Source organism: Lineus longissimus, chromosome 6 (assembly GCF_910592395.1).
Source record: "Lineus longissimus chromosome 6, tnLinLong1.2, whole genome shotgun sequence".
NCBI classification, from domain to species: domain Eukaryota; kingdom Metazoa; phylum Nemertea; class Pilidiophora; order Heteronemertea; family Lineidae; genus Lineus; species Lineus longissimus.
In genome coordinates, this window is record NC_088313.1 from 15,180,717 (window position 1) to 15,202,640 (window position 21,924).

Consider the following 21,924-nt stretch of genomic DNA (forward strand, 5'->3'; position numbering starts at 1 on the left):
GAGACCGACTTATTCTCTTCATCAGGTGTTTGAGACTGACCTATTCTCTTCGTCAGGTGTTTGAGACTGACCTACTCTCTTCATCAGGTGTTTGAGACTGACCTACTCTCTTCATCAGGTGTTTGAGACTGACCTACTCTCTTCATCAGGTGTTTGAGACTGACCTACTCTCTTCATCAGGTGTTTGAGACTGACCTACTCTCTTCATCAGGTGTTTGAGACTGACCTACTCTCTTCATCAGGTGTTTGAGACTGACCTATTCTCTTCATCAGGTGTTTGAGACTGACCTACTCTCTTCATCAGGTGTTTGAGACTGACCTACTCTCTTCATCAGGTGTTTGAGACTGACCTATTCTCTTCATCAGGTGTTTGAGACTGACCTACTCTCTTCATCAGGTGTTTGAGACTGACCTACTCTCTTCATCAGGTGTTTGAGACTGACCTACTCTCTTCATCAGGTGTTTGAGACTGACCTATTCTCTTCATCAGGTGTTTGAGACTGACCTACTCTCTTCATCAGGTGTTTGAGACTGACCTACTCTCTTCAGACTGTTTGGATCTGGCAGTTGTAACAGAACTACAGCCTCCAGAACAAACAGTGAATATGAAAATTAAACAATTAGAAGCCTCACTTCTGAAGATATGCCTTATATTTTTAATTTATTGCATGAAAGCACAAAATACATGTACGGTAGTAGAAAGAAGAACCTCCCTACAGAAAAAATAGCAGATGATCTTCATGAGGTAAAATTAAACCAGAACAAACAGTCAATATGAAAATTAAACAATTAGAAGCCTCACTTCTGAACATATACCTTATATTTTTAATTTATTGCATGAAAGCACAAAATACATGTACGGTAGTAGAAAGAAGAACCTCCCTACAGAAAAAATAGCAGATAATCTTCATGAGGTAAAATTAAACCATTTATCACAATAGAGTATCTCAGATTGAAGTGTCACAGCCAACAATTCAGATTTGAAGAATAATTCTTCCCATTAAACTGACATTGAGGTACCATGGTTGATGAAACATGAATATATCTCCGCTACAGAAACATAAGCCTCCTTTGACTTTCCAACATTTTTCAAAACTTCTATTACTAGAAGTTCTACTGAGTAGAAGACCATATCCCGAATATCCACATCAAGGCAATATTGTGTGCCTCATGTTAGCAGAGAGGGGGATTCAAATTTCTCATGCAGACCCCCTTCTTTACCCAACACAAGAGGTCACAACGATATTAAGCCTTGGGTATGTTTACAAATCCTGAGGAAATCAGGGGTTAATGTTCACTTCTCCGGCCCAGCAAACAAACCCCTGAGACCTTTGCCCTCATTTGGTGAAGAAGCCAGCCCAGAAGTAAGTGCGACCAATGGGAGTGTCCCTTACATTTGAGTCTAGGAATTTCAAAAATGATATCCAAACTGGCATTCATTCTCCGGCACAGTGGATAGTACTAGTGATAGTAGTCCTACACTATGCTTGAATATTATCCCTGCTTTGGAGAATGAGTCGCATTTGATCATGCCGACCACGAGAGAGCAGTGTCTCCTTCGAGGTGCGCACTGCAACCTCGTTTCTAAGAGATCCTAGAGCAGTTTTCATTCATACTTTGGATTAACAGGTTTTTCCCTTGGTGAAGAATATTAATAGTTCTACTATGACGAGTTCTACACGCCAGTGATTTCACTGCCACCTATTGAGGAAGTGCATAACTACAATATATCATCAGAACATAACATCACTTTATGCTGAAGTCCCATCCCCTTTAAATAGCATTTTCACTGTTGAAGGAAAACATGAAAAGTCTTAAAGCTTGCACCTGATAGATTGGTACATGTGGACAAAAAACAACCCTTTGAAAGATATTCGCTACAATAAGCTGTGAAATAATAGTTCTGAATTGGCCTTCACAAATACATGTATACGGAACTGTTTAGCTTGTGTGAGTACTGGATCACATAAAGTGAGGTTAATTGCTACATAGCCAACAATTCAGGATATCATCTGTGTCCGTATTAGATAAGATGTCCTCCTAGCAAAGTTGTCCACAATGAAAGTTTCCTTTTTACTTCTCCGTTCTGAATTTAGTTCCTGCTTGTGATGATGAAACTGATGATCAGCGTAAGGAATAAGGACGGAGAAACAACCAATTTGAGTCCTGTCAGAAAATAGGAAAGTATGTTAATCAATATTTATTCACTGTGTACAAACGTACACACTATACATACAAGGAGAAGAGTCTAAAAAATATCAATTTAAATCACCACCAAAAACCCTCACCAACGTACATCAACTGTTTGACTTCTTCTACAATTCTAATCAGACTTTTAATCAGTTAAATCTGCAACTTCAGATACTAAGGAGAAAACTGAAAGAACAATAGCCCATCTGTGATGCATGAGGAGCCTCATAACCTCGTAGTTAACACTGCTGCCTACTATGCAATACAGAAATTAGAAATAAACATTGGTGTAGTCGGTGTCTTAGAATGAATAAGACAACAGGAGAGTTAGTTGCTAACAATCCTTTATAGCTTACCTGAGTTTGGCGGCACCTTTCCACACTCCTTGGTCGGAGTGTAAGTCCCAAGAACACTGTTTTGATCTATCACTAAGTCGATTAAGGTTTTCCTCAGTTCCGCAGACTCAAACCCTGAAAAGTTGCACAAAAAGAACTTAAAAGTATGTACAATAGAACCTCTCTATTAAGGACACCCTTGGGACTGACAGTTGCTGGTCTTAATAGAGAGTTGTCCTGATTAGAGAGGTCAAATTTAATGGAAACAACCACTCTGGGACCAAAACTAGTGTCCTTAATAGAGAGGTGTCTGCTAAGGGGACTGTATCTGATTAATCCGTGTATTGCCAGCGGTGAAAACACCGTTGGTTATATCATTTGAACTCAACAGTTACCGGTAGAGGAACTAATTAGTCCCTGACCAAAGAGTTGAATCATTGACCTCTTGTTCATTTTTCATCAATTCAACTGCTGCTGCCCCAATATTTGAGCTTATCCTCAGTCAAATTTCTTATTCTGACACACAGAGACAAGAATATGCAAATTAGGAAGCCAAATTACCTGTGAAATAAACCATCGCACTCTGACACGAGTCATCTTTGGAAGACATGAATTCCGTGGCCAGGTTCCAGCTATCAGTTTTCAAGGCATTAGACAGAATCACCACCAGAGTATTTCTGAAAAGAACAAATCCCAATCAAAGATGATGTTAAGTACAACGCGTGTGTCGGGCAGAAGCAATTCCTTTGTATCCCATCTGACGTCTGCTGAAACTTACTTGTTGTGTGAGGTACTTTTGGGGAATGTCATCATGTATGTGTCGGTCGTTTCTGGCAGAAGATCGGCACAAACAAATCGTGCAGCACCAGCATTTGCAACATGGACAACAACAGAACGGCCCATCACTGAAATAAATAAACAAAAGTGGTAAAATTTTTCCAAATTTGCTTTGCCATTCAATCAGCATTGGGTTTGTAACGTACCCCAACATTGCCTCTGAAGAGTCATTCTGACCCAAGTTAAAGCTGACATTCTATTTGGCGTCTGCTAAAACCAGCGGCCAGGTATAGTAACGCCCGACCACCAACAACCAACATTACTTAAAACATGATAGAGAAGGTCTCACAAAATCGGCATTAATATTCATATAACCAACCAGAGAAGTTTCCAGCAAGTGGAGTGTAAACATCGGTAAAGAATTTCTTTCCACCACCAATGTCGTATCGGGCTGTCTTGCCACTTGTGTCTCCCACCTCACACGCCAGAGGGTTCGTGAAACTACACTGAGTTTTGTAGCTTGCCTAGAAAAGTAAGAATCAAATAATAACAGGGAACTCAAAATGATCTTAAAGCTAAGTTATCAAGCTTTCTGAAGTCGAGTTTCATTCGAGTTGACTGAAATAACGTTCGAAGTTAGTACTTTCATACTACCCTTCATACTGCAACTGCCAAATTCTTGCACCGCTGTCTAGTTTAAACAGCTCTCCCGCAATCAGGTTCGACAGTTTCAAGTATGTCTTTGTCTGTGGCCATTTTGGAGTCGCGGCATTTCAAAAAGCGGACATGCAGGTTGTGCCAGGGGCTGGAACAAAAGTCACACAGATGGCTCACCCAATCTTAGGTACCATCAAATGCAGTCCATATTTTGAACTTAACTTCTTGACCAAATGACATCGACAAAGCAACATCATCGCCACCTCGAAATCTCCACATGTTATTGCCATGGCGGTGACTCACCGCAGTTGTATCAGCCTTGAATGGATTGTAATGAGGTCCAGTACTTGAGCACCTCCCAGTGATCGAGTTGTCATCTCCCCAGACGGGATGCTCATGGACGTGCCAGTTATGTTGGTTCGTCTGAAAATCGATATCATAATGATTGTCGATTCAAAAAGATGAAAGAAATATACAGTAGAACCTCTCGGGACTGACAAGTGCAGTCCTTAATAGAGACGTGTTCTGGTTAGAGAGGTAAAATTGAATGGAATCAACCAATCTGGGATGAAACCTCAATAGAGAGGTTGTCCTTAATAGAGAGGTGTATGCTGATGGAGGTTCCACTGTTATTGGACCAAAGGTAAATATATGTGAATGAATGGCGCACCCCTCTAAACTATTTGCATTTGAGGTATTTAAGAGGCCCGGATATTGAAAATGTATCACTAATCTGCGATGATATTCAAACATTGACATCAAGATAATACCCAATAATTCATTACGCCACTTGCCCTTTTAACAATTCTGCACAATATCAACAAAAGATTATCAATCCCACCAGACCAACCAGTTGGATATCGAGCAGTGATTTGCATAACCAATAACCAACTTGGGTCAAAGGAGCAAAGTTATGCTTGTACAGATATAACATACCTTAACCGAAGCCACAAAATCTGATGGGTCAAATTTAGGAAAACTTGCACCAATTACCCAGGCCGTTAACAAAAATCCATTGTTTACTCCAATTTTCAAAGCACTAAAGAAATAATGCAAAATTCACTTTAAAAATATTTCCCCAGGTGGTGACATAACTTAATTGGCCATAAACTGTTACAAACTTGTTCGGTTTAATCGCATTAGAGTAGTGCCTGGGCTGTAAGCAGATCTTCGACAAGTTTTTTTTCACACTCAACAAATACCTCAATTTTAACCTCAACAATTTTGAACATAAAATGCCCTCGGAGGCTCTGCAACAACAACCAATTCATGCAACGTGCGTCCGCTTCTTCGATACGGCTTTTTTAGGAGAATCTGAGCATGATTGCTTCCCATTTTTTAAAATCATAAGCAGATGAGAAGCAGACAGCTAACTAATGCGGCCTTACTCATCTATTGATTGAAATATTGATTGGAATATTCTATTTCTATAGCCCCAGTCGTTAGGAAAATATTTGCAGATATTAAAGGGGTGCTCCGTTCGTAATTACTGGTGGTCCAGGAAAATAGAAATCCAATCATACACAATGCCATAGGGCAGTTATAATGCATAGGACTTTGCCGAGCCATGGTATTTATATTATTTTTGTATCTGTCTACATGATGGCAATGCTAAAATTTTTACTTAGCACGTATTTACTCAATATGAACTTTTTCAAATTCAATTACAAATTTCAAATTTCTAACAAAGGGTGTAGGCCTTTAATGTCAAAGCTGATACATTTTGTGATCATGAGTCAGAAACATGTTGCACATCTATATCTACTCATGTTTTGGTGAGATATATTAAGTTGACCCATTTTCAGCAAAGTCGCATGTTTTATGGGAAGATGTTATCTGCCAGTTCATAACAGGCATTGACAGAAAAAGTCGCATAGAACCAAAAGGGCAATAGTAGTTTTTTTTAATAGGAAATTGTAAGAATTAAGTAAACGAAAATTTCAAGGATCTTGCACTTCTTTGGTAAATGCCCATAATTTCACAGCTCGATGATAACAATTTACTTAAAAATGGCTAACATGACAGATAAACATGGCCCAGGAGTAATTCATTAATTGGATGATTGAAGGATCACCCGTAGTTTTGTGTGTGCAGATCACAAGAGACCACTGTAGTAATCACTAATGTACATGCCTGGCCGAGATTTCCCAAAGGGTGCTCTCCGGGACACAAAATAATTGACATATAGGAAGACTCCCATTCCCATTCAACCTTAAGGTATACCTATATATCTAAGCCAAACAAACTACTCTGCACCCATAATCAACGTCATCTCATTCATAGCATACTGTCAGCATTTTATTAATAAACCTTGTTATTGTCACTGTAACAAAGAACATTTCAAAGCTTGGGGCTCATATGGCCAGCCTTGTTGTTGAGAAAGTTCAACAAAAAAACTCTGGTGCTGGCTCCGATAAAAAGAGTATTCAAGTGAGTTCACCGACTTAAGTCTCGTACAATGGAGTTTTTAGGTGAATCATTCTACCACAAGTATCAGTCACACTAAAGCAGGTAATACGCCTACTGTCCTGAAAGGACAAATGGGTATAAAACCTGTTTCGAGATTTTTGCAGAAATAAAACCGTTTTTAATTGTTGATCACAAATGTAAAGCTCAAATTTTCCATTTTTGATTAGATTTATTATAAAATCGTGAATGTAAACCACCGCGACCGCGAAAATGTTCATGTTGTGACGTCATCAACGAAAACGGCATCGAAGCGAGCCGTCCGGGCGGGATTAAACCATCAATTTCTAGAAAATGTGCATTTCGATTCGAAAACTTTACCGATTTATGAGAAAGTGACGTAGTCATTTGTCAAAAACAGCTAAAACATTATATGGTGAAATTTGACACGAGTTACCCTTTAAACTAGCTGGAGTACATATAGCCTGGATTGTCCAATTTGACGATTCAAATTTAGATATAATGAGGTATATACTATCAATAGCGCTTTAAACTGTCTGTGCAGGCCCCAATTGGTGTTTTTTTTCCTCATTACTCACGATTCTTTGTCAAGGGATAAGTCTCAAGCTATGGTGAACTTTGATGGGATCAATTGTTTGCCCTTGACCAGGAACCTTTGGTTATAGGACTGTGCATACAACTCATCTGAAAACCATTTGACTGACCCTAGCACCTTTCAATAGTCCCCCTTTAATGATAATGTTACTCATGCACTGCATAACTTGATATCAGACACATTTCAGGTTCTCACCCGAGGTGAACTTACATAACCACTAATGTACAAAGATATTCAATCTAAATGTTTCACCTATCTCTGATAAGGGTGAACAAAACCCAGGTGATTCAAGTAAAACTTTGTTTTCCTAGGCATAACAGTTTCAAAACATTTAGGGTAATAAGGTAAACACATATAAGCTAACTTGTAGACCGTCCAAAACACTGAGCCAACGAGACCAATTAAATAAAGGCAATCAAGCTTGGCTTTTAGGCCTAACATTTCCACCAGACAGTGAGTCAGACTTGGGACGAAGGATCTACGTATGTTCGTGAGGGCAAAGAGATGGGGGCATAATCAATCATTGTAATGTCTGCAAAAATAAGTCACAGGGTTCAAGCTATACAATTTTCATGCGTCTTCCAGTTCATTTGGTGGTTGACAACTTTTCCCAAAAATGAACGCAGCATCCATGGGATAAGTTATACAACAGACCTAAGTAGATCTTCGCTCTGCTTTTTACTGTCGCAGGTTGAGAATCATTCTGAACTTCCAGCGGTATTGCCTCCATAGCCTCTGCCTATTGACACGCATTGTCTGGAAGCTGAGTTCAGATTTGTATAAGGCGTCTTCCCTTCAAGACAATACCGGTAAATTCCAGCCTTTAGTCGACACTAGTAAACCTCTGGCTGAAACTTGTGGTACACGGGAATAACCTACCACTTTTGTGGCGTTATCTTTATAGTACAAGTCAACTTCTATAGCGGTATCAGTGTGACTTCCATCGGGCCAAACCATCTGGCTCTGAAATGAAAAGATGATGAAATTCTCTGAGGAAAAATGGACACAATTCTGATATGCTCATTATGCTCTCCTCATTAAGTTGCTTCTGTACTGGGATATCGTGAGTAGATTAGACAAAACAGATTCATAACATCACATAGGTGAAAATTAAAACTTACCTACTTTCACTAAATAATTCAGCACAGACATGATCATTTGCCATGCCAACCAATTGTAAACAAACATTAGTAACAAAGCCAAACCTCTGATTAACCTGACTGATACTTCTGAATTCATGTAATTGTTACAAATTACTGATAACACGGATCTCACCGACAGTCAGGTTTTAAGCAGGGACCTTTTGACCTCAAGCCGAGATGTGAGCTATAGTCCACAGTTACTCCTTAAATTGTACCCTCTGTTTCATAAACAGATTTTATTATAAAAACTGTAAATCTGAAGTTTCCATTAACGGCCCCTGTCACAGAGGGTTAAATACATACCAGTCTGATATATCCGGCCACCTCGCCATTGTCGAACTTTGCCATGGCACGGAAGTATCGTCCATCGGCATTACTGTATGAGATGTTCGCACAGACCCATCGGCTGTTCCCGGCAAGTTTGTGTATCACCAGAGACCTTCCCACAATGCTTTGTTGCCCAGAGAGATCGAGATTGGTGTCGGTGTAAGCAGCTGATTTTGAAGTCAAACCTGCAAAAGTTGGACTCGATAGTATGGGGAATTATTTGGCTTGCCTTATCACCTTCTTTCAGATGAGTGGTAGATGCTTAATAAAACTATTGTGGCTAGAATGCTGCCACTGATTGGTACGAATTGCAGTCACTCGTCATGTGGTCATGGCTCTGCTGCAGGTCGCAGTGACTGAGATCGCTAGTTCGTGCGGCACTTCAGGTTATCTGAAGATTTGATACGCACCTGTCAGCATTCCATATTTATTGCTAAGATCTCCAACTTCATACTGGTCATCTGTTCCCTGTGTCGCAGGTGGCCAAGTGGTCTTCGAAAACGGATTAAAGTGTCCTGAGACACTGCCAGCTGAACAAGGACTTGCAGCTCCTTCAGGGACGGGGTACAAATGGACGTGAAATCCCCCTGCCTCACTCTGGAGGTTGTCAAGGTTGACGGTGACTTCTGCTGGGTCAAATGCCGACTTCTGTTTGAATATGACCATACCGGTAACTGGTTTATCACTCCATTTGCCTGTTGAAGCTTTATACTCCCGCTGATGGTAAATATTGGCACATGCATATCTCCCAGCAGCAGCATTTTCTTTGTGAATGACAAAGGAACGTCCGAGGACAGAGTTGACACCCGAGAGAGGAAGGTCGATGTCGGTGAAAAAATAGCGAGCGAAATCGCTGCCAGAACCAATGTTGATTGTTTCATGCTTATTAGACGAGTCGCCTAGCTCACATTGTAACGGATTGGCTGCGTTACAGTTACTGTACTGCGCAGCTTTGGTATTGGCGCCAAATGGGTTAAAATGGCCACCGGTTTTGGCACACGTGCCTGTTGATGCCATAAAGTCGGCCTTGATATTCGATTCGTGGACATGCCAGTTATGATTTGTAGTTGCCGTTGATCCATCTGGGTACTTCATCTCAACAAATATTGATGTCTCACTCTGTGGATTGCTGCTGATCTGTCGTAAAACAATACGACCAATCACAGGATAGGTGAAGGTGGCGATCCCCACATTGACTCCCACGCCATTTGGATAACCGATATTCGCACAGGCAACGGCTGCCCCTACTGTTACAGTCATAGATCTACCTATGACACTATGGCGTCCAAAAAGGGGGAGGTTCATATCATACAGAACTTTATTGTTCCCACCAACTACCAAAGAAGCAAGGCTACCAAATCTTTGGTCTAGTTTTCCTACTGCACTTGAACCCTGGGTAAACGGGTCATAAGTTGCCCCAGCAGAACTACAAACGTTTTCAGATGCAGTGAGGCGTTGTCGGACAGGAAACTGAGCGATGCCCCATGAAGTGGCACTTGCAACGTTTCCGAAATTCAAAACAAGCATGGTTGGGTCGAAACAGGACTTTTGGAAGAATGTCACTTTCCCACGAAGCTCGAGACTGCTGAAGACACTCTCGACACTTTTTGGCATCAGTTCCCTCACCTCGGCGCAAGCTATGACTGCACCAGCACTTGATTTCAGTATTATAAGCTTCCCGATGAAGCTGCTGAGGGTTACAGAGGTCAAAGTCGCAGTAGCCCGCGCTGTGCCCGATGTGGAACCAATGTTCACATCACCAAGTTTACCACCGACACCAGTGGCACCAGCACATCTCATGGTCACATCTTCGTCAACTTTTCCCGAAGCTGTCATCCAACTTGCTGTCACACCACTATACTGCGACACCAAATCAAATAAATTGACGTAAACAGTAACATCACCTCCGCTGACATCCTGGCGAAAGATAACCTCACCGCCAACTGTGTGCTGGAACATCGCATGTGCTGTTTTCATATTTCTTGAGTTACCAATTGTTGCACAGTAGCGAGTTGCTGGGATAGTCGCATGTTGAATCAACAACGCTTTACCTGAAATCAACAAAATAAATAAATGAAATCGACTGAGGTAAGTTACCCAGGTGGTAAATACATCTTGAAACTTTATTGCTTCCATTATGTCTCTGAATACATGGGGAGAAAATGAGGGAATACCGGACGAGAGTAGTTTGACCAGCAAAAGAACTAATTTCAGAATCAATGCGACATCTGCCAGCCTGGATCATGCTTCTGGAGTTTAAAGTAAAGCGAACGCAGTTTGTTAAATTTTGGGGGAAGTCTGGAAGAAGAGGTATCCTCGAAAAGGTTTTGCCTCCTGACCATAACACACGCCACTGTTCGATCTATTAAATGTCTTATCTGTGGAGTGTCATAGCTGGTCTCCAGGCTTGAGGTAACCTCTATTCACATTCTGAGCAACATGCTCTGTTATTCCTTTACTCCTTTCACCAATCAGCAATATTGATTTTCACAACCATTGTGAACAAGATATTTAATGCAGATATCAGAATTTTGATGTCAACGGAAAAAATTCTATTCTTATTTTAACAATTTCGATACCTTCATTTCATTTGATTTCGTTTTGTTTCATTCTGAGTTATGTTTAGTCAAGTGTTACCTGCGACACTGTTGGTACCGGACAATGCAACAGAAGTTGTCAGAGAAACAGCCGAATCTGATGACAAGTCAGTATTGGTTGCAGCGGTGATCACCGTAGAAACCCTGAAAAACAAAACAAGAGGTTTTATTTTACAGCCTGTATCAGTCACATAAAAAAAACCCAGCCGTGATGGGGAAGTTTTGTTGCAGGTACTGCCCCGCCCTGGGCTTGCAGACTTGAAATCCTTGGTGAATGCAACAAAAACACTGGGAAAGAGGATAATTTTAAGGCAGCTACATGAATGGCTAGGCCTACAAAAATCACTGATTTGTGGAGATCTTTTAGCCGGAGGCCATCCCCTGCTGAGACCACCTAGTACATGTACATGAATTGTTAGTAAATTAGTAAATCTTTTAAGTCCTAGTTAACCACTCAGGAAATATAATATTACAGGAAAAATATTGGCACCATTTCTAAAGGCAAGCGCATTGATCCAATTAATAGGCTCGTTAGTCACAGTCATTAGTGTTTTTAACAGTCGTTTTTGTGATCTAGATCTCATAGAACATGATTTCCTCTCGTTTTGTTCTAGATTGACATTGACAAGAATTACATACACTATCCACAGGGAAGCCAACCCCAGGAGGTCAAAGACAGAAAATGAGGGGGGGGGTGATGGTAATCTGAAGGCAATCATGTTCGACTGGCAAATTTACAACAAAAAACCAGGGAGGAACTGTAAAACAGCCAGTATTGGAAAATGCAATAAATGCTGCGTGAAAAAATCAGATAATTGGCAGCAAAATGCCAAAATGGAGAGGTTCACATTTTCCAGGGAAGGTTGATATTGCTGGCACCATATTTCATTTCACAATTGATTTGATTTCAGGATGTTTCAATTACATCAATAAAATGACAACCAATTTCATAGAATTGCAGAAGGGTGGGAAGTTCAGATTGGCGCCAACCTCTACATCCAGGGTCTACTTGATAAGCAGGTGACCATAGGAGTGCGCAATGACCCCCGAGGTTGGATTGCGCTCACCTCAAACATGGTGCCAGTTGACCTTGGCATGACCCTCTAGTATTTTGGCTACTTTGGTGTTACTAGAAACACCTGTCTTAGTTTTAATGACTGATGACAGCATAAGATACCCAAATTGCCAAAAAACATTTCAAGGGGTGATCTGGACATGGTATTTCCATTCCAATATTTTTTTCAAATCCTCGGAAACTCGAAAAAATTTCCATGTTGGTGATGTCACAGTAGCAAGAAAATACAGGGTTGACTTACTCTTGGCCCAGATTGGCTGGGTCACATGGGTTTTTCACATCAAGTCGAACAGGAAGCTCATGAACCTTGAGCGAGTATGAACCAGATGCAATGGTACCCGTCGTCAGGGTCAAGTTCATGGTGGCAGACGTCTCCGTGAGAACTACAAACCCATTTATACCATTTAGCTTGAACTCCGCAGCAAGGCTGGCCCCTGAAACTGAAAGGTTCTAAAGAAATATAATCTTTCTCAAAAACGCTGTTGCCTTTTAGAGTTATTGCACCAGTAGAACCCCCCACAGAGGACACCTCTTTATTTAGGACATCCTCCCTATTAAGTACACTACTTTTAGTCCCAAATTTGTTGTTTCCAGTCAACTTGACCCCTCTATTCAGGACAGCACTTATCAGTCATTAGGGTGTCCTTATTAGAGAGGTTCTACCGATAGTAATGAATCAGACTGGACCTAGAACCTTGGACATTAGTAGAGTGTTCAGTTGGACAGCCTAACCACAGAATACCACTTCATGATTGATGTGCCTCTATGAATTTCAAGGCGAGAATGATAATAAATCAATTGAAACTTTTGTCATTACCAAAGAAGTGGCATAGTGGTGTTTTCGAATCTAGGTAATAAAGGTACAGGAAATGAAATGGCCAGGGCCATTGTGCTCACCTCATGTGGAGGAAAGATGGATAAAGAGCATGGTATTGTGTCATGTAGTGTTAGGTTTGATGTAGGTCCAAGCAATTACAATTTCCCCAAAATGGCCAATTTACAGTACATTCGACCTCTGTGACCTTGAAAAGTAGGTCAAATCAAAGAAGACCCGGGTGACACATTGAATGGTTGTTAGAATTAGATGTACCTATGATATATAATTGGTGCCAATCGGGCAAGTCATTACTAGGAATAATGGCATTTTGAAGAATTTAGGATTTGGCCACCTCCCTGGAGGCCAAACGGCAAATCAGATCGCACCAAACTTCGGTACCTAAGATCACCTGACCAAGGGGTACATGTGTACTTAATTTGTGATCAATAGTCATTGCAGTTAAGAAACGTGCCATAGTTACGGCCTGACGGCGAATTTACGCCATTTGACCTCTGTGACCTTGACAAGAAGGTCAAATTAAAAACCTGTGTGACATATACTGTATGGTGGTTAGATGTACCCATGATATCAAATTGGTGGCAATCGAGCAAGAAGTTAAGGAATAATCACACTTTAAAGGTTTTTGGATTTTGCCCCCTGGTGGTCAAGTGGTGAATCATATTGGACCAAACTTCGGTCCCTGAGATCACCTGACTAAGGGGTAAATGTGTACCAAATTTGGTATCAATAGTCATTGCAGTTTAGAAACGTGCCATCGTTACATCCTAACGGCCAATTTACACCATTTGACCTCTGTGACCTTGAAAAGGAGATCAAATCAAAAACCCGGAGGATATATGATGCACCTTTGCTAGAAGTACCTACCATATTTTTTTCAAAATTTCCCGACTACTATTAAGGGAGATATTGCATATTTTCACTTTTAACGTTTGGCCCCCTGGTGGCCAAACCATGAAACGAATCGGACCGAAACTTGGTCTCCAAGGTGTCATTACATAAGGGTACATGTGTACCAAGTTTCAACTCAATAGCTTTAACAGTTACGAAACGTGCCCTGCTAACGGACGACGGACGACGACGACGACGACGACGACGACGACGACGACGACGACGACGACGACGACGACGACGACGACGACGACGACGACGACGACGGACGACGGACGCCACGGTATGGGATAAGCTCACCTCTGCTAAGAGGTGAGCTAAAAAAGGTACAGGAAAAAAAGGTACGGAAATAAAGGTACAGGAAATAAAGGTACAGGATATAAAAGTATTGGAAATAAAGGTACCGGAAAAAAGGTACTGGAAAAATAGGTACACAAAATGGCATAAATAGGTAAAAAAGTACACAATTTAAAAAAGATATCATTTGAATTCTCTTTTTTTCTATTCATAACTTTAACTCTATTTGTTGCGTAGGCATTGCATAGGCCTTAGAAATAGGTATATCAAATTTCCAGTATACCGTTATGGTTTTCAATAATGAAAACACGGCTATCAAGATCATGATGATTGTAAAGATTCTAGGACAATTCCCTCTGCAAAAGGGTTAACTGATAAATGCTAAATGATAAATGATAAATTAACAACGTGCCTGGCCAATTAGGTCTTAACAGACAAATTATTAGATTCATGACCAAACACAAGCTATTTAGGGAAATTGGCGAGAATCTTAATGTGAAATGCCAGGTAGGATGCTAGGTGCGCCCCCCCCCTTTCCCAAGATCCTGGATCAGCCCCTAATAAGAATATGACTTGATAATTTCAAAATTTAAAATACATGTAACATGAATGTAGTTATTACCAAAAAAAACGTCAGCTCCCCTGTTGGGCAACTTCTTCCATGAATTTTCCTCAAATTTATTCCGTAACAAAATTGTCTGCAATGTATTAAACTATTTTAAGGCACCACCTTAGTCACAGAAGAAGAAAAATGGGCAAGAAAAGATTAAGACATAGGCCGAGTCTGAACCAGTTGAAGAGAATAATATTCTTTTAAAAAATTGTGTACTTTTTTACCTATTTATGCCATTTTGTGTACCTTTTTTTCCGGTACCTTTTTTCCGGTACCTTTATTTCCAGTACATGTACTTTTATTTCCTGTACCTTTATTTTCGTACCTTTTTTCCTGTACCTTTTTTTCCTGTACCTTTTTTCCGTACCTTTTTTCCTGTACCTTTTTTTCCTGTACCTTTTTTACCGTATACCGGTGTTTTCATATCACGGATGCCCATAAAAGCTACCCCAGCCTCAAACAGAGCAAACTGTGGATCACATTCATTTGGACAAAAAGGAGAAAGCTTGTCAAGAGTTTGATAAACTTTTATGGTAAATATTTGCCATTGTACAATAATGTGCTCTTGTGCAATGGTGATATCAGGTCAGTCTTCCATTGTGCCTATGTATGTGCGTAGTTAGATAAAGTTATATATAAGACCATACAGATATGAAATAAAATATGCCATAACAATTAACATGTTTGTAAGGTGTGCATGACCATAACAATATCAAGTCCTGATCCACTACGACAGGATGATAGATAGCACAACAGATACCAATACATATAGCAATGTGTCAAAATGAATATAAAATGGGGGGATGATAAATTGTATCACTATCATGTTATTGGTCATGTTGGTGGGGGGGGGTGATGGCGGGCTGGGGGTGGTTGTTGCAAGGGGATATTAGGATGGAATTGGAGGGGTGATATAAGTTGGTCATTTAATGGTAAGGGAATGAATGATTATCGACATATAAATTGTAACAGCATAAACGATAATGGTAATGGTAATCATGGTTAGTAATGGTACAAATGGTAATAGTTTTTATCATAACCGTATAAATGGTAGTGTTTATAATGATACTCTGGTAATGATGTACATGTATGTGGTAATGGTACATAAAAAGTCAGACAATCATATACATTTTTCTATATTTCGATGTTTGAAGACGCTATTTTAAAAACCTGCAAAAATAGAAACAAACATTTTTGTTCCAGCTACATGTAGTAGAGCAATGTAGGTAATAAAGGCACTGGAAAAAAAGGCACTGGAAAAAAGGTATGGAAAAAAGGCACTAGGTAAAAAAGGCACTGGAAAAAAAGGCACTAGGTAAAAAAGGCACTAGGAAAAAAGGCACTAGGTAAAAAAGGCACTGGAAAAAAGGCACCAGGAAAAAAATGCACTGGGTAAAAAAGGCACTGGAAAAAAAGGCACTGGAAAAATGGCACCAGAAAAAATGTATGGGAAATCTCTGAGAAATCTCTACTACATAAAATTTTATGTGCATTTCTATGTGTAGTTTTTTTCTACATCAACAGAATACTGGGTGGTCCAAAAAAACGGAACAGCCTATTTTCAGTACCCTCCGACCAGAAAAACTAGCTTGGATAGGCAGGGAATCCTTATAAAAAATGATACAAAGATCATCCAATTTGGTCCAGTAGTTCTTCAAGACACAATAGTTTATCACAAGAGTGGCTATTGACATCTAGCAAAACATTCTTGATGAGTCTCATTGCAGTTTTATTGGTGAGAAAGACTTGGAAGCACATTACACATAGCACATTACACATATAGAAATGCACGGGGGGGGCACCCCAAATGAATTTTTAACCTAGAGATTTCCTGGTGCCTTTTTTTCCAGTGCCTTTTTTACCTAGTATAGCAATTTCCTGGTGCCTTTTTCCAGTGCCTTTTTTACCTAGTGCCTTTTTTACCCAGTGCCTTTTTTTCCTAGTGCCTTGTTTTACCTAGTGCCTTTTTTTACCTAGTGCCTTTTTTCCAGTGCCTTTTTTACCTAGTGCCTTTTTTTCCGTACCTTTTTTTCCAGTGCCTTTTTTCCAGTGCCTTTATTTATACTGTCTACCGTAGTAGAGCTATGTTAATCCTACTATTCTCAGCTCAATTGCATTATCAGGTCATTCTCACTCCCTAGTATTGTATGAGATATACTAATTACTAGGCCTGAATACACACAATGCTGCATGTAGGCCTACTTTATCATCAAGACATCATGAGATAAGAGCAAAAAGGCGGAGTTATTTACCTTCAGTTCCAGAAAGAACCAAACACGTAAAAGTTACGGCAAGAAGTTCAAAATGATACATAATGGTATCACTTTCGAATGAACACTTTAAAATAGAAATCCACTTTAAATAAATCGGTGAAAACAGCACTCAAAGTGGATGGATTTATAGCACTTTCTGCCTTGTTTCTACCGCATGTCAGTTGTTTTGATGACCTCTAACCTTTGATGCATAATGATGCGATAATGGTCTCGTGCTATTGATAGTTTGATGGCGGGATATTCAAAAATGTTAAATAGAGAGAAGATTCTGGATTCATAAAGATGCTACACAGCTGAGCCCTTTTCACAACGTTTTGACTCCTTAATACTGACACTTGATTCAGTGCCCTGTGCTATGATAAGTAAAAGACCCCTATGCAGTCCATTGCGTCATCCTGGTCGGCGACAGGACGAGGCATGCAGTCCACTGCACCGAAGTGTTTGAAGCATCAAATTTCTCACTGCTGAGGTCCCTCACTCTATCTCATCCTCACACCTCAGGTCCCATGATCAAACCCATCCTCCCCTGCTGAGGTCCCTCACTCTATCTCATCCTCACACCTCAGTTCCCATGATCAAACCCATGCTCACTGCTGAGGTCCCTCACTCTATCTCATCCTCACACCTCAGGTCCCATGATCAAACCCATCCTCACTGCTGAGGTCCCTCACTCTATCTCATCCTCACACATCAGGTCTCATGATCAAACCCATCCTCACTGCTGAGGTCCCTCACTCTATCTCATCCTCACACCTCAGGTCTCATGATCAAACCCATCCTCACTGCTGATGTCCCTCACTCTATCTCATCCTCACACATCAGGTCTCATGATCAAACCCATCCTCACTGCTGAGGTCCCTCACTCTGTCTCATCCTCACACCTCAGGTCTCATGATCAAACCCATCCTCACTGCTGAGGTCCCCGATCGAGTTTTTAAAAATACTTTATAATGTATAACGTAGGTGTATGATAAGAAAGATACTTCCCTAACAGAATGTCCTTATCAACCTGATTCATTCGAAAGCGTACCGGTTGAAACACATGCGGAACGCGAATTCCGTTACGGTACCTCGTTCTCGGGAGGTGGAATTGATCTAAACCTCACTAATCAGTGGCGGTGGATGTGGCTTCTCATTGTCTGCAACTAATTTACAACACTACCTTGAGTTTCAAAAACTAGAACTAACATGAGTACACAAATGAAAGTGATTAGAAAGACTTGATTTTCTCCGGTTGTTAGTCAATGCTGTCATCCAGATTTCATTGAAATCTGGTCAAGTCATGGTCCATTGGTCATGGTTACGCGGCGGCACGGCCGGTCATCTGACACGTGGAGGAGGCAACCATGTTAAACTTTTTCAATTTTCACCAAAGAATATGAAAATATTTTGGTAAGAAATAAACGAAAACCTTTCATTTTGTTACAGTATGATGCGAAGAGCGTCTATACATCATATTCATCTCTCGATGTTTAGTTCAAAACTGCATTTCACTACATTTTTAGTCACTCGCATGTGGTGTAGAGTTGAGCGTATATATTAGATTGTTCAAAATGCATACATGTACCGTCTTAATGTTCTCACGGTGACAATTATCGCGGTGATGAGGCATATACCTAAATGACTTGAAGCCAAGATCCGCCGATATGTATAAAATCTATTGTTCTCCGAGCGAACTCTATATATGCCCATATTAGGCAGGTTTCGCCACTCCGAGGTACGAAGTATGAAAATGTACTTTATCGAAGACTTTCTTCGAAAATATTCCCCATTCCTCGTCTAGCTATGTATCGAGGAAGATTTGCGAGTGTCGCAGAAATGAATTCGCACATGACTTTGATGACACGACAGACCGTCGTTTATACGAGACTTCCTCGTTTATAGGGGTTGCGAAACCTGCCTATTTTTTCATTTGGGGAGTTAACATCAACTGTAAAATCGGCCAGGTCCTGTCATGACATCCAAGATGGCCGTACCAGCATCATTTCATGAAGTGGTGATCCCATCGAGAATATCGAAACGGCTCCTGACGATTTTACAGCAATGGACATATTGACCGTACGAATGAGGTACTACTGATGAATAAGAGATGCTCTGTATTGTGGCATTTGCGTTGAGATGCGTTCGTCTTCGTAAAACATGTCTATTGTTTGAATGACGTCACATATTTTGAAAGGAAGGCAAAATCAAAGAACGGGGATCGCCGTTTCTCCGTGGCTGCCCTTATCTCTGGAATCGACTCCCCAAAGCAATTACATCTGCTGAGACCCTCACCCAATTCAAATCCCTTCTTAAAACACACTTGTTCAATCTTCACTTAAAAAAATAGAGGAGGTAGCGCTTTGAGCAGGGTGACCTGGAAAGGCGCTTTACAAATTCTATATTTATTTATTTATTTATGCTGTTATTTACGTTGAGGACATTGACCTCCTTTGTCGTATGCGTTGAGGATCTTAACCTCGACATTTTGTAGGGCACATATACCAAAATGCCTTTTTCTGACGTCATTCCCGTTTACATCGGGTGGCAACGTCCATGATCTTATTCTTAACACCTTCAGCGCCGAACCATGTAGATCTCAGTGGCCCAAATCCCCCTCTCTATCGGAGTCTCATGGACTTCATGAAAGAACTACACCATCGCCATCTTCAGGGCAAGGTAGGAACTGAAAAGACCAAACCACTGAATAACAAAATAAAGCTGTTCCGACACCGGGAACTTTTAGGGGTGTCGGGGGGTGTTGGAAAAGGGGGTCATTTTTGGTCATTTTTCAACCAAAAATTAAAATATAGTAAAGGAGTGTAGCTAACATAACTCTATTGATTCAAGAAGACCTTGTCTTGGAGAAGTTACTGCAAAAGACCTCATGCAGCCATCGCTTATACTTTTTTTCTGGGGGTCTGAAAAGGCGGTGTTGGGGGGTGAAATACCGGCGCTGAAGGTGTTAAGTTCACTATTATATAGCAAATATGCAAAAGTAAAGACGTTCAAATGTCGTTTCCGTGTAAGTAATGACGTTACGTTTGTTATTTCCTTGTACATGTAAACACCCAAGTAGACCAGGAATTATTCTGATGTTATTCTCTTAAGCCCGAGCTGTCATCTTGAACTTGTCATATCCTCACTATAGAATCTTCATCAAATAATACGGCATACCTGTCAGCTATTTGTCATAACGGGTTGCCGGGTGGTACATTTCTACATGATTTGTCCAAGACCACTTAAATTTGTCATCTGTGAGAAAGTGACGGTTGTAAAACCTTACATGTCATATCTCGAAAATTCTTACCTGCTGACGTTTGACCTTGACCAACTTTTCAAATTTAAAGAGGTCAAATGCTCCTCCCCTAGCACACGCGTCTGGGTCGCGGTCGTGGTGAGACAAGACCACAATTGATTTTTTTAAGCCTTTTAGCAGTTAAATTGTCAATGTTTGACCGCGACGCATCAAAGAACGCGTGGTGTTGTGAATCTGAAATTTAGATTATGTTATTCCGGACAGTCGGGCAAGTAAATGGTGAAAAATAAAATGGTGATTGACCACGGAAATTTTTTTTTAATCGACAAATTAGACAGACTTTGATATTTCCACTCTTTTCAGCCAACTGGCAGAAAAAACTCAAAACACGCCCCCTATTACCAAATTAGCAAAATTCGAAATTAATTTTTTCATCAAATAATTTCTTTATATCTGTAGACTTGCCACAACAAATATTTTTTCAATACCTCTCCAAATATGTACTTGAGAGTAAAAAACATGCACTCGTCTAATAGATAGGCCTGGACCCTCCAACCTATGAATATTCATTAGTGGTCTTGTCTCTGGTAATTGGGCGATCGTGTTGACGAGGGAAAAGCAAAGTGGAAACTAATCGGGAAGGGAGAATTTTTGTTATGAAGCATGCGGGATGGTCGTGTTACTAAGGTGGTCGTTTTTCTTGACAAAACACTAACAGGTTCTAGTGAATAATAGAATATTGCAATAACTATCTCAAAAAGAGAAACCAACAACGTACGAAGTTTGTAAAGGTACCAATCGACGCTGATTTTTCAGAAGTTACTTTCGTCCTTTACTGACTCGGAGCCAATTATAAACGAGTCGTGTTGCGTAACTGATTTCGCTCAGGACCACAGACCTTCGTACTTCATTCGTAAGGGCTGTGAAACCTGCCTAATGGACCAACATGGCCACGACCCCATTATTGGGAACGCATCTTTAAAATGACAGTGTCGCAAGGAGCGAGATTCTTTGATTCTGTAATTTCCTCGACTCATAAGGACAGAGTCACAAGCAAAGGCGACCGAGGCTTACAAAGGGCCAAGGAGCGGACCATGATGTAAAGTCCCCGCAGCTATATACTGTACTTCCTAACCTAAGGTTAACAGTAAGGATTATGTCCGCCAAGAATAAATTATTTCCGGTAATGCCCACTGTTTGTGATTTCCCTTTGATAGGGGTTTGAGGGTTCAATTTGCGTTTCAATAGTGATTTTAATTCAGTAGTCATGCGTGCCAACAATGGACGTGTGCATTACAGGAAATGTTATCCGAGGCCTGGTGATCATTTCCGCATTTCTTGATAATCGGGCTGGTATTGTGGCTAGACAGACACTAGTCATTAACCATTGTACGCTCGTGCGAAAGCCCCTGGCTTTTCAATTGTTGGGTGCTCTTAAGGAGCAACTGTTTAATCATTGAGGTAAAACACTTGAACGAAATTTCTTGGTTGCAACCTTTATTGACAAATTGGCGTAAATAGGATCGCTGTGCACTGAATCTTTACATTACTGGAAAACGTAGGCCTATTCTCAGTCTGTAATTACTCTATATCCATGTCAAATTCAAGGCCGTCTTCATCATCCAATTCCTCATTGCCAATCAGTAAATCATCCA

At 40.6% G+C, this 21,924-nt stretch overlaps 1 protein-coding gene across 1 annotated transcript; it reads right to left on the reverse strand.

The window, feature by feature from the left end:
- Nucleotides 1-639: 639 nt before the first annotated feature.
- LOC135489083 (uncharacterized) lies at nucleotides 640-17,192 on the reverse strand. Its single transcript, XM_064774242.1, has 12 exons — nucleotides 17,011-17,192; nucleotides 12,364-12,562; nucleotides 11,088-11,191; nucleotides 8,861-10,501; nucleotides 8,427-8,635; nucleotides 7,861-7,944; nucleotides 4,263-4,382; nucleotides 3,682-3,826; nucleotides 3,304-3,430; nucleotides 3,087-3,202; nucleotides 2,547-2,660; nucleotides 640-2,166 (listed from the first exon to the last, which is right to left on the reverse strand). The coding sequence occupies exons 1-12, from the start codon at nucleotides 17,069-17,071 to the stop codon at nucleotides 2,093-2,095; spliced, it is 2,994 nt and encodes a 997-aa protein (XP_064630312.1). The 5' UTR covers nucleotides 17,072-17,192; the 3' UTR covers nucleotides 640-2,092.
- Between the last annotated feature and the right edge of the window lie 4,732 nt (nucleotides 17,193-21,924).

Bases quoted from the DNA above. Each gene is read 5' to 3' on its own strand.
- LOC135489083 (XM_064774242.1), bottom strand. From the start codon at position 17,071: ATGTATCATTTTGAACTTCTTGCCGTAACTTTTACGTGTTTGGTTCTT. The intron at 7,945-8,426 runs GTATGTATTTAA...TTTTCATTTCAG, and splicing joins TGGCCGGATATATCAGACTG to AGCCAGATGGTTTGGCCCGA. The intron at 2,167-2,546 runs GTAAGCTATAAA...ATTTTCTGACAG, and splicing joins AAAGGTGCCGCCAAACTCAG to GACTCAAATTGGTTGTTTCT.